The 14219-nt window shown below is 33.4% G+C and overlaps 1 protein-coding gene across 3 annotated transcripts; it reads right to left on the bottom strand.

The window, feature by feature from the left end:
* Positions 1-1351: 1351 nt before the first annotated feature.
* LOC140059866 (5'-AMP-activated protein kinase subunit beta-2-like) lies at positions 1352-13668 on the bottom strand. Of its 3 annotated transcripts, none has more exons than XM_072105820.1 (8): positions 13515-13668; positions 10195-10505; positions 8405-8574; positions 4814-4907; positions 2872-3004; positions 2524-2657; positions 2044-2112; positions 1352-1643 (listed from the first exon to the last, which is right to left on the bottom strand). In XM_072105820.1, the coding sequence occupies exons 2-8, from the start codon at positions 10354-10356 to the stop codon at positions 1566-1568; spliced, it is 840 nt and encodes a 279-aa protein (XP_071961921.1). In that variant the 5' UTR covers positions 10357-10505; positions 13515-13668; the 3' UTR covers positions 1352-1565. The 3 variants fall into 3 exon arrangements, with proteins under 3 accessions (XP_071961921.1, XP_071961923.1, XP_071961922.1); XM_072105822.1 differs by having other exon boundaries at positions 13597-13619; XM_072105821.1 differs by having other exon boundaries at positions 13601-13619.
* Between the last annotated feature and the right edge of the window lie 551 nt (positions 13669-14219).

Genomic DNA, 14219 nt, shown 5'->3' with positions numbered 1-14219 from the left:
AATCATATTTTCCTTGATTTTGATTTTCGCATATTAACAATAAACTTATTTAAAAAAACAACTTACCTAATCTTTTTATAATTTTTTAAATTTAAATAATAGTTCAAGATAAATTTTATAGAATTGAAATTTAATTATATTGGTACGCTATATTATATAACACAAAATAAACCATTTTTTGCTGTCATATTTGTTTTAAATTATAAAAAAAGACCCAATTATCATTCCTGTTCTATACAGAGCTTTTTTCTTTAAAAAATGTTATACAGAATGTTTATATCTAGTGTCTTCTGACATTGTCATGCTTGTATGCCGAAAAAAAATTAAAATTGTTAACCTCCAAATACAAGGAATGTCATTTTTTGTACAGTAGTAAATTTCAGATTTTAAGTATCTTTTATCCTTGCAAATTTAAATCTCATTTTTCTCTCTTACTAAAATAATTTTCATATCATTCTCGAATAACATAGACAAGCAACTCTTAGCACTAATGCAGTGGCAGTCCTACTACAATTGCTGCAGTAATTCTACTGCCTAAACTGCAGTAACGCTTATGCAGTAATTTTACAATTTTCCTAACCCTTACTTTACAATCATTATCTTTCTTAACCCTCCCTCAAATTTTCAGCAATAAACCAATTTCAGCAAAGTAAATAACAGGGCTAGTAAGCTGAAAGTGGGTTTAAAAAATAGTTATAATAACCTCAGCGCTAAATACGATAGTATTATGAACTCTTTGGTTTTAAATCATGTTGCACTAAAATGACCATGCACGTTAACACCGTACCACATCGCTCAATTTTATCAATTATAAACCGAAACATTTACACCAAAATAGTCCCTCTCCTTTAAAACATTTATAAGCCAATCATATTTCAATTATTCACAAACCTTGTTGACTAATATACTACTGATAAATTTGGCACACCTACAGTACACAATAACCTATAGAAAGTAAATCACACTTTAAAGTCAACCTTTTAACGGACAAATGCCTATATAAGGCAATGGTGACATCTTACCCAACAGCTAAATATGGGCATGACAACACATTATGATATTAATATTCGTACATCATTACCATATATCAGCATTATATTATACTATATATGATACATCATTACCTTATATAGGCATAAGATAATATGGAAACATCATGACCATATATGGGTACCTCATGTCTATATATGGACATGTTGTAAACTTGAGTACTTCATGAGTATATATGGACACATCATGACCATTATGGGTACACCATGTCTATATATGGACATGTCGTAAACTTGAGTACTTCATGACTATATATGGACACATCATGACCATATATGGGTACACCATGTCTATATATGGACATGTCGTAAACTTGAGTACTTCATGACTATATATGGACACATCATGACCATATATGGGTACACCATGTCTATATATGGACATGTCGTAAACTTGAGTACTTCATGACTATATATGGACACATCATGACCATATATGGGTATCTACAAACATAAAACATCTTTATCAGTCCAGACTAGAGCAAATATATAACAGAACACCCCATTCTGTGGTTTTTATATGGGTTTGTACATTACTGTTGTAACATATTTCTTGCGGTACCGATGTGTTGCACTTAAAACCATCACACCATCCTACATGGCAAAGAATTAAAACAAAGTAAGACAAATTCTATTAAAAATGTTAAAAAAACCTACAATATAAATGAGATCCCCCATGGAAAACATTATTATGGTCCGATTTATTTATACTGTACTCTTAAGGACAATTTACAAAGACGAGCGGTAACATAGAATCTATGTTATTCCTTATGAATAAGGTGGAGCAGACAGGCGGCTTCCGCTTGGGATATATACAGATTCTACGTGGGACAAGCTACACGGTTTTCTGCTTACCGTTACCGCTTGTCTGTGTAAATTGGCAATTAAGATTGCAGTACAACTCTTCAGGAGCCAACAAAATGTCTCTTTAATGGGAGGAGTTCTACTGTACCCTCCAAAAGGTCATTTGAGGTCATACTGAGGTGATACTAACCTTAATAGACAGAGCATATAAATGGTTTAACATCACATGATTTGGTTCAGGAAGCAACGAAGGATCGTACTATAAAAATAAAATAGCATACAGACTCAATGTAGTGTTTTATAGGAAGCTAAAGTTCTATCAAAATGTGGTGTGCCCATATATAGACATGATGATGTCATATCACTACTATATTTGGGCACATCACACTTTTTTGTCAAACTAGTGTGATAGTGTAGGAAAGAGAGAATGAGAGTTTTTCACAATTTCACATGAGAACACAGACAAGAGAACATTCCATTTTACAACCAATGATTCCTTATCTACGGTTCTTATCACGCTGGTTGGCGATGCAACCTCCCTCCCCACCCAGGGCGTGGTTGCTGACTGGCACTCCTGGCATGATGGTGAGAAACCATGGTTGCCAAGGTGTTGCCATCGAATCATCTTAACAATTAATTATCAAATCTGTATTTGAACTGTTTCACTAACCTGTAGACCTGTGTCTTTATTCAACATCACCTGCAGGAGATGTGGTGGAAGAATTGGAGGACCTCCAGACTTCTCGGGTGAAATCCTTTTAGGTATTTCTTGACTATAGTCACCTGGTGGTGAACTACTCTCTCCTACAAACAAATTGAAATTTAAAATCAGTTAATTTTGCAGTTGGCTGGCTGGCTTACTTGGGAATAAATGTTTGTGCTTGTTATGGTTACTCATTCTATTGTCTTTAAAACAGTCAAAAAGCTCTGTCTACATTATCAAACTTTGATAGAAAATGTGTCCTGTTGTTAGATGTAATTTACCATATCAATTTATGTTGAAATCTAAAGAGCATACCTTTTGTTACATTCTGATGGGCAGTACTGCTACTGTTAATAGAATCAATGGCTAACGCCTCTAAAACTTCAAAGTCAGACTTCATCACATTAATTGTGTTGTTTACACTACCTACGTTATTATCCACAGTCGGCTAAAAGAGAAAAAAACACAACAGAACTTCCGGTTATTACAGTACATCTTTCGTCAGTTATTTATTCGGGCGTGGTCTAAAAAATGATTTTAGAAGGGATATTTGATATAATACTGTAAAAATAAAGTAACACTACAGAAGGGCCTAGAACCTAGGCAACCAGTCACTAGTACTATAGAATGGTCATACAATTAAACAATGAATTAGAAAATGCTATTGACATTACCAAACTTGCAGCTACAACAGTAAAAGAACACCGTGTCTGAGACGTACACGCTAGTTATCATGACACAATGAACATACCAACACGTATATGAATATTGATATAATTGATATACAGTAAAATTATCACTATTGCTGGTAGGTACAAAAACAAAGTGAAAACTAATATATTTCATATCTATAAACATTATATTGCAATGGCAAACTGAGAAAGGTACTGTAGTTTGGTGCCAGCCATCTTGTCATCAAATCATTGGTTCAAATCTGTTAGCATACCAACTGGCGGTAAGTGATCTAATTGGTCAATGGTATACTGTTAGTTCTTGTCACATTTCAGATAGGAACAAATGTGCTGGTATCAAGCCAATAAAAAAAAATCATCAAAAACCAGACAGTCTAAATTAAACTTCTAAATGTTGGTACAGAGCCAAAATACTGAAATTTTGCTGTTGCAGAACCCTAGGTGGTAGGGATACAGTACATTAGTATGATCATGGGTTACATTTCAAGCTTAGCTAGGCAGCAAGCACATTTGAATCCTATTTTCAATTGGCACTTAGCCCACAACATGATACTATTAAGCATATAAACTGCCCTATAGGGGCCGCCTGCTAACATATCACATACCTATTCTAGTTTAAATACTAAGCTGTCTACCAGACTATCTGATGATAGAAATACCATCTTAAAAGCAATACAAATCAGAAAACATTATATCTGTTACACAATATTTTTGGCAATTTGATATTCCTTTATTTTATATTTTGGGTTAGCTAAAATCCTTTCATTTCAGTGTTCATACAAATCATATACTGACTAAATCACAGTTGCATAATATCACTCAACTACTTCTAATTCAGAAATCGCTGTAGTCCGAGGCCAAATCAAAAGGTTAATTTAGTCTGTAAAGTATACAAGCCTGCTCAGACACTATAATTAAACGGCTCTAATAACGCAAACTTCTCGTTTTAAACATGCCTCCCCGAAGCTCCCCTTCAATTTAGAAAGAACGAGTTTAAATAACTTTGGATTCTAATTACACAATATAGGAAATATTGATAGCTTTTGAAAATGGTAAATGTAATAGGAGATGAATGATATCTGTAGGGTCACTCTTTAATGAATGGTGCCACTAACTATTATCAGTAATAATTGGATGAAGTTGAACACTAATGCATCTAGAAGTTATTTAAATTACAATATAGTTTTAATCAACCAATTTTATGATTTGAAATGTTATTCACTTTCAAATTTTATCATTTATATTTAAAAAAAGAAACTGAAATTGCATCAGATTCACTGGACTGTATCACCACAAATTCCGTAATACAGTGTCACATATGACCATTCATTATTTTGTATTAATTTTTTTAAATATTTCATACGCGAGCAAAAACTCGCCAGTTACAGGATGGATAAACTATTTATCATTTATCGTGCTTATAAACCCAGTATAAGTGTGGAGTTGAAAAAGTTGTGAGTGACAACTCTGGCACTTTGTCAGGATTGAACCCCAGACGTTGGGATTGGAAGGCAAGCACGTTAACCACTAAGCTACAGCTCCACTACGTTTATGTTGTGTATTACCTGCTTAGGATCGTGAGTCCATTGACCGTCCACGTTGAACTTGTACTCATGCTTGCCTTCTGGAAGCTCCACTATGGTCACAAACTCACCAGTGCTATAAAAAACAAAAATATTAATGCAGTCACCAATTTTATTTTAGTTGCAATGCATTATATTTCAAAAATATCAAATGTATTCTGCAGAATTTCAAGTCATTAAAAGCTCTGTCTACACTATCAAACTTTATGTGACAAAAAAATGTGATGTGCCCATATATAGACATGATGATACCATATCACTTCCATATGTGAGCATATCACTACCATGATATTTGGTCACATCACACTTTTTTTTGTCAAACTACTTTGATAGTGTGGACATAAAAATCAAATTATTCAAAACAGATCCATGTGAGTAATCGCTGCTATGTACCTCACACCTGGTCATTGACCTGCTATTTCAACAACAAGGTCAAGTTCAATGATTGGTCAATAATGAATGCTTTGATAAAGCTATCCACTGGAGTAGGCCCCTGGATGTAACCTTCACTACATGACCACAAAACAGGGTTTCCTCAGGAAAAATGAAACTGAAAGCAATGCTTGTTTGTGGCTGAGGCTTGTCTCTAGATTAGATAACAATGTTCTATATGCTTCCTTTAAAGGCAATCAATATGATACTGTAATCATCATTATTTTGCTAAATGCTGACCTGGCAACTTTCATTTAAAATTTTGCAAAGTATTGCAAATTGGAATAACTATAGTATAAATCATGAAGGGTTTAATCTGGTAAAAATCATTAACTTTAACCAATTTTTTTAAACATTTTATTTCATACGCATCCAACAGTAAGTAACACAATTTATGATACAAGATATAAAAAATATATACAATTTCAATCTAAAAAATTTAAAAAAGAGATGCAGGATTAAATATGTGAAGATGATCTTTGGTTGTTTTCTTAGAGCATAACAATAACAATGAATAACCATTAAGAAACATAATTAATTATGAAATATCATCATATCATTATCAAAAATTTAAAACAACAGGAGATGTCTAGCAAACATGAACCTAGCTATTGTTATACTAATATTTTATAAAAACCTTGGTACTGTAAGTGCAACAGCTCGATATTAGCGCCAAAGGCAGCCTTTTAGGATCAGCATTAAGTGTTAATATCAAACACAAGACCTTGTGCAGATTTCTAGAGCATATTAATCTATCTCATAATAACAATACATCGAGAAAATCTATACGGCAAGTTTATTTTTCTACAGAAGCATTATTGAAATATAGATTTGTGAAATGTGATCATGTCCACGTCAGTAAACATGTGAACTAGGAATCAAATTCCGTCAAATGTAATTAAAACACACATGCACTTGTTGTTGTCGTGGGTGGGTATTAGCTGCATTAATTTATCGTTATCGAGCCTTAAAATTGTAGGTGTGCTACAAATTGCACTCGTCAATACATTCAAGGGTGCTGTAGGTGTGCTGTTTGTATTTTGGTGAGTAGCAGTTTACCAAATTTAAGTGTGTTGTAAATCACACTCCTAAAGTGCAGTTTAGGAGTGTGTTAGATGAGTGATCGCACTTGCTCACATCAAAAGAAAAGGCCTGCATTATTAACACAACCTCCAACATTGTATGTAGTTCTTAAAAACGGTATAAAGGCTGTGAAATCCACTTTATCAGTAGAGAGATATACATTTTTTTTACACAAGGTTGTGTTGATAAACTACAGTATGGGTAGGTTAGTGATCTCGCCATGGTATACAAATAATGAATGTTTTTTTTCGTACACAAATGTTTAAAAGAAAACGAAACTGAGGCCAGACGACAGGTGGCGCTGTTGTATTTCACAGTACAGAGCCATATCATAGGATAATTTGTGTACTAGATTTTTTTTCATCCGCGAGACGTTTTTTTTTTTCGTACACAAAAATGTTTCAAAAAGTACTATTAAACGATCGTTTAATAGTGCGTACTATTGCACGCCATGTGACCCACAATCGTCCAATCAAATGACAGGAATTTATTTAGGTGTTATATAATACGCTTTAACGAACTTCATTAGCTATGATTAATTGTTGATCAATAATTCTTAAACAGGCAAACACACTGTACACAAACAACATCAAATTAGCCAAAAGCTCTGTCTACACTATCAAACTAGTTTGACAAAAAAGTGTGATGTGCCCAAATATGGTAGTGATGTGATGTCATCCTGTCCATATCACTCTTTTTATCACATAAGTTTGATAGTACAGCTTTCAGCCTACACTATCAAACTAGTTTGACAAAAAAAGTGATGTCCTCAAAGCTATAGAGCCGGATTTTTAAATTTCAAACCGGATGCAGCCATATGACGTCTCGAAGATGGTACCGTATAGCCGTATAAAATATTTGGTAGCGAGGTTATTGATGTGTATGTGACGTCACATCGCGTCTTATGACGTCATCATAGCTTCTTTGCTGTACCCCGACTATCGCACATTCGTGCTTGTTTTTATAGTGTAGACAGAACTTTAAGAAATTCAGAGTATTGATGGAACAGCTTATTCCCAATATCTTCCATAAGAAAAATTATTACAAAATATTTACAAAAAAACATTTAATTAGAATCTAATGGCTTTGAATTGATAATTAAAACAGAAATATATAATGTTGTGACTGCCAAGATACAATATTGATTATATAGTAGTATTATTACCAACAAACAGTCTAAAACCAACTTCATAATTGAATCAATGGTGAATAAGTCAACCAATATCTACAATGGGAATAATGTATCTTGTATTGTAACCTATTCATTTCGAAGAATATCTTCAGGCAATACGGCGAAGATGCTATGTTTGATTTTCATTTATTATTCATAAAACACAATTGTAACTTGAAAAAAAATTGTTTATATAAAATAAAATGTAAACCAAGTATAAAAATCACCTTGGATTTAATCAATAATATTGGGAATTCAGCGCTAACTGTGTTTTATTATTAAATTTGCTATTTTAGTAAGTGTATAATAGATTATAATGCAAAATATTAGGGTACACATACTGTACATACAGCACACAAATCAGATGGAGAAATTTATGTTCCAACGGCCGGTCCATTTTAAAATGTCTATTTCTCTTTTCTTTAATTCATCCTCATCTTTACTGTCATCACCATTGCCTAGAAAGATGTTTTTCTTAGCTTTTGAGGAGAGGAGGCTCTTGAGCACTCTTGAGTAGCTACAGTAAATCTATATTATCACCTTCTCAATACTGACCTCAGCAGCCAGATATGATACGGTATTCATAGGGACAGTGTGAAATTATATTCCTTCTAGTGGCCAAGCGGTTAAGACAGTGGAACCGTAATTACATAGCTATAACATTGGCAAAGGTTCGAGGCTCACTCGCTCCATGGTTCTGGTGGTAGAACGAGTTTTCTCGGATAAGGACTATAAACCGTAGGTCCAGTGCACACATCTAGCTCATGTGCACTTTAAAGAACCTAGTACATCTTTCGAGACGAGTAGGGGGTTACCCCGGTGTACTGGTACATCACAGCAACTGATCATAACTAGGCCTTCTAGGATAAATAAAATCTTTCAAATACCTTTTAGACATTGGAATCTTGGTCTTCCACTGGTTAAAGCTCCCTGATAGGAACACATTTTTGCCTCCTCCATTCCAATGGAACACAGTGGGTAAGGCTTTTAGGTTGAGAACAGGTTGTTCAACAATAGTACTAGCTCTGGGTCTTGTGAACTCTGACCTATGAATATCCTTTAAAACAAACAGACATGTATGTGAAAATATAAGATGTGAAATATACAACGGAATGAAGATGGCCTACTGTACTATAAGTTATAAAGCTCTGTCCACACTATCAAACTACACCGAGTAGCCTATATAAACACGATGATTTCATATCACTACCATATTTGGGCACATCAAACTAGTTTGTTAGTATAGACAGAGCTTAAACCAATGTTGGTTTGAGGGCTGAGTAAAATCAGCTCACGCTGGCTGGGTCACCCTCTTAAAATAATGATGAAATAAATAGTTCAATTAAAAGCAATTAACATGGAATAAAACACAACATATATTTTTAGCGGATTCTAGATACTGTATCATCATAGGCAAATTCTGTAATACAGTATTCATGTGACACTGTATGTATTACAAATATTGATAAACCAGATAAAGTACAGAATTGGGTAATTATTTTTTTCCGTTTTAAATATGTATTTGTGTGGGTTTAGTTGGTTATCCATCCACAAGTTTGTTTGGCATTATTTTAACTGTTTAAAAACTCTGTCTACACTATCGAACTAGTTTGACAAAAAAAGTGTGATGTGCCCAAATATGGTACTCTCTTTGATCACTTACTGCTGGAATTGGCGAGTTACAAATTCGTACTATTATTATTATTATGGTAGTGATATGACATCATCATGTCCATATTTTTTTGTCACATAAAGTTTGATAGTGTAGACAGGGCTTTAAAATGTTTGTTATCCATTTCATTGTATAATATAAGATAGATCCTTACACAGTATAATGATGAAATATTCAAGCTAAAAATACACCCTAATTTTATACTCCATTGGTTATGATTGATTATAAATAACTCAATTGAAGTCCTTGAATATTGTTTTTAAGTAAAACATAATGTTGCCTATTATTATTGAATCACATCCCGAAGGGATCTGGACAATAATGTTGGATTCGTGCCAAGAACACAACAATAGAATCAGTGTTGAAGATCCTCACCCACTTCCCTTGGAATAGCTGAGTGGTAGACTGACTCTAAAAATACTCTGCGCAACTAAACTATAAAATATGATCTACTAAAACGAGAATCCGTAAACAAAGCGCTGGCAGATATGCTGTCAAGCTACAGAAGAACAAATCATATTAAATTTATCTCCTTTTCTTAACAGTAGAAAGAAAAGAAGAAAACAGTATCTGATATTTTTATAAACTGAATTTCTAAGCGCATCCCTGATAATTGGTGTTCACCTTCTGGTCATCTGCCAAGGTCACAACAATGTACTAGGAAAAATATAGGCCGACATAGGGGGTCTATTAAAATGTGCGTAGGGAGAAGGTTAAATTGTTTAGAACACCCTAGGCTATTCTAATAGTGCATTTAATTACTTAACTGGTCATTATTAGAAAGCAGAAGCAAAGTAATTAACATTTTTTCCGAAGCATAAGGATGCTTTTTTTTCCCAATTCAAATCTGCTATCTAGTGTAAATGAAAGCTATTATTGTGTGTTTAACTTTATATTCATTTAGAAAGATACCGTACCAAACTAACACCACAGTGTATTATGCTATTATGCTGATGACAATGAGAATAGAAATTTCATTTTATTCACCCTAAAAACAATTGTTACCTTAAAACTTGCTTGCGATAAGTCATTATCATCTAACGACAACTGCTGGAAAAGTTTACGATGCTGATGATTGCGCGGATTAAAATCAAATGACGGTGTCTCCTTGCTCGGCGACATAGGCAAACCATCTTTACCCTTCTCTTTACCACTGGTGTTGCCCATAGTGTGTTTTCATACAAGACCGCACTTCTTTCGAATACTTTTGAATGTACCGAGTCGCTTTAAAGATTGAGAGTGAATACGACGAAGCATCTGTTTTGAAAACTGAGTCACGAACTGAGGCAATAGGAACTGCAGGGATCTAGAAAACACTGAATAAAAAGACAACATTTGTTAAAATATAAAACTGACTCAAGTATTGAACTAGTATTAGTTTTATATTATTATGTACAGTACTGTATGGATCAGTTTATATCCACTCAGTATAAAAATGAGCAGCAATTGTTCTATTGCTCTGTTTTAAATGATCATGCACAATTATTTTACTGCAGTACAGTTTATATAGTTTCTATATTGAGGTGTGTGCAGTGTGTTGGACAATGGATTACTGATCATGAGATCATGGTTCGATTCCAACTCTCGCTGCATTGCTTGTATCGTTAGGCAAGATACTTTACTTACATTTGCCTCTCGTCGCCCCAACCCAGGTGTATAAATGGGTACTGGTTAGATCAAGACACAACTGCACTGATTACTAGCTGCATTATCACGGGAGTATGTTTCCTTATATGTTTGATCCAATAATGTGCAGCACATTGAGAGCTTGCTTATGCGCGTTATAAGAATGAACTATTATTATTATATTTTGCTAACTGCAATAATACGTATGGTTTTACTGTAATTTGTTTCAATGATGAAGTTTATCAGTCAGTCATTGCAATAAACCTTAAAAAACCTAATAAGCGGTTTCGGTAACTCCAGAGGGCGCCATATTCACAAGGTCAATCAGGCAAAAAAATTTCCATCTAGGCCCTACTGCGGTTATGTAAATTTGTACCGCCTAGATGGAACTTTTTGTCCCAATTGACCTTGTAAACATGGCGCCCTCTGGAGTTATCAACGTCGCTTATTAAACACATACAGTGAAAATGTGTACTGCAGTTAGAAAATGTAGATACTGCTGTAGAATAATAATATACTGTATAAAACAGTCAGATGCGGAAACAATAAAGACATTTAAAAAAAAAAAACAGTTTGTGCATTCTTGCGTTATTGACGCCAGGTCTTTGACCACCTCTACGCAATCAAAAGACACAGGTGATAATTGTCGATGATAATATTAAGAGATATTGATTTGCAAGCATTTTTGCAATGTTCTTAATTTGTGCATGCATCGCTGCAGATACCAATACTGCTGACCTAAAAACATACAACCCATGCAATGCCTTTACGATGTTGTTGTTGTTTCCATGTGCTATAGATGAATTAATGTGCAATCTACTGTACATCTGTTGCTGACTGGGTATTCATGTCAGTTTCCCAATCACAGTTCAATAAACTCTCTGAGTAGACAATCTTTTCTGTTTAGCCTTCTGTTAAATGATTTTACTACTGTGTTATACAAGATGTTCTATGCTTTGCATAATGCCAAATTGATCCCTTTCAGTTTTGATATATTTTGATGGTACCAGAGTTTCCATGGTAACTATAAATAAACCCTACCTCTCAAGTATATAAAAATGTAAGTGGCCATAAACTATGAACATTAAGCCTGTTTTACACTAGGCGATTGTGTTTTACATGAATACAAATATGTCACCTTATGCGTAATCACATGTGTATTCACGTTTGCCATCTTCCACACAAAGATGTATGGATTATGAAATTGGAAGAATTTAGCTATCCACTCTCACGGTACACTTATCATGGCAGTGTCAATGCATTATAATGTTATAAAAATTAAATATTTTCAAGGAAAACTAGAATAAAATCACAATTTTGAGAATTTAAACAATTTTGAATGTACAGTATAAAGTACTGTTTTACTTATGATGACAATGACATTGAAGGGGAAAGGCAATTAATTACAAAACATGTTTGCAATCTCATAAATGCAAATGCAATGTTGTTTGGTAGATTACATGATTTTTAAGTTCTCTTACGAAAAAAAAAAAGATGCATACTGTAAGTACATCTAGAAGTGAATGTTAAATGATTATAATTACTACTGTAAGTAATTAAACTCAATTTCTTATTCAGTATCTTTATTTTAGATAAAGTAAGATTAATATGTTTTTTTCATATGCATCGAATATAAAGCAAGTAACTCGCCAATTACAGAATTTATTGAATGTCATTTTTTTTATTAAATAGTTTTTTTTAAATTCCAAATAGTTTATTTTAAAAACCCTCTAACAATGGAGAGAAAGAAAATAAACTGAATACATTCAATGATAATTTAAGTAAATTCTAAGTAACCCTAAATTGAGGGTCTAAAGAATAAATACCCTTGTTTGTTTTCAATAACAAATTGCTATCACATAATTTGAAAAAAAAGGGCATACTACAATTGCAACCAAAATTGCATTTTAATTTTTTATGCAAAAATAAGAACTTTAAATATTCAAAAATTTTCATTAGCAAAAATACAAGTGAGAGTGCATCAATAGTATAATATTAAAATAAATAGAAATAATCATTCCAATGAAAAATGTATTATTATTAATATTATTAACATACTTTAAAATTTAATGAAATTAAAATAAGGATCTAGCCTATTCACACAAACAAATCTTGACCTAATGTCACTAAAATATTATTATGCCTATATTAATCAACTTACAGATATGCCTCCATTTCGGTCATAGTAGTGTTGCCATGACCCTTACCTTAATCTACAGTACAATGGCCATAGAGAATGTTCTTTTTGCTCAGTCATAATATAAATAGGCTGAAGGCTGGAGTGTCAGTGGAGTGGAGGGCTACGTTTTTACACCATAAAATAACATTCAAAATACAAACTGGCCTTTCGTCCTTCTTAATTAAATTAAATTTGATTTCCTTTCTGACAGCTAACATTAACAATGCACTAAACATCAAAGCATAATTAAACATACATTTTGGATAAATAAATGATATGGTACATGTTCTAAAGATAGTTCTGTTCAATAATATAACCAAGTGTTTACAACAAATACCGAATTCATGATGCAGTATGCAGAGCAACAGCAGATGGCGATGACCAGCCGTTGGTGGCCGCCAAACCCAGCCTCAATTTATCCAGATCGCAAAATGATAACCAAAAAAGAATGTAATGTTTATCCGAAATTTTATAACCGATTTGAGCATATTCCCATATAAAAAATACATCAGTAATTTACCTTTCGATCCCTTTTCAAATATTTCTCCCAATTTGTAGAGACAAGTGAACAATCTCGAATAAAAAAGTTTGTTTACATTTACCTACCCTCGTGGCTTCTTTCCGAGCATACTGATGAAAACAAATATGGCGTCGATAAAATTACCTGGGTCAGGACTAGTTGATTTATGTAAACAAAAGAAAAACGAGTTTAAATCCCGAATTTCAATTTACATTAACGTTAAAACAAATTTGCAAACATATTTAAAATACATTAATAACATATTTACTACGTTTTATAAATATAAATAATATGTAAATGCAATTGTTGAGTTAGATTGACTATAGCTCTAAATAAACACCCCCGTTTTGTAAATACTATCGTCTACTTCCTGAGAATCTTGGGTACAAATAACTAGGTCAGTGGCCTGTGAATGTTCCAGGTCAATAAAAGCACATGGTTCGATGAATTTCTGCATTGGTGGCTCACTACTAGAGTGCAGACAAGATATTAAATACAGGATACGTCGTCTGCTGGGCCATGGACTACGTGCAAAACGTCATGAATTTTTGTATTTAGCCAGATTATTCTAGTATGAACGTGATAATTATGATAAAAGGAAAAGGTGGCTTATTACAATGCATCTTGCCCCTTTTTTCCTGTCTTTTCTTTTTTTTCAAAAATCCCCATCAAAAACTTGCAGAGTGACGGATAAAAATTATTTCA

Source organism: Antedon mediterranea, chromosome 10, assembly GCF_964355755.1.
Source record: "Antedon mediterranea chromosome 10, ecAntMedi1.1, whole genome shotgun sequence".
Classification (NCBI taxonomy): domain Eukaryota; kingdom Metazoa; phylum Echinodermata; class Crinoidea; order Comatulida; family Antedonidae; genus Antedon; species Antedon mediterranea.
Note: the sequence above shows the minus strand (reverse complement) of the source record. Positions and strands in the feature narration are given on the sequence as shown.

Bases quoted from the DNA above. Each gene is read 5' to 3' on its own strand.
- LOC140059866 (XM_072105820.1), bottom strand. From the start codon at position 10,356: ATGGGCAACACCAGTGGTAAAGAGAAGGGTAAAGATGGTTTGCCTATG. The intron at 2,658-2,871 runs GTATGCTCTTTA...ATTTGTTTGTAG, and splicing joins CCATCAGAATGTAACAAAAG to GAGAGAGTAGTTCACCACCA. The intron at 2,113-2,523 runs GTTAGTGAAACA...TTATTTTTATAG, and splicing joins ATAAAGACACAGGTCTACAG to TACGATCCTTCGTTGCTTCC.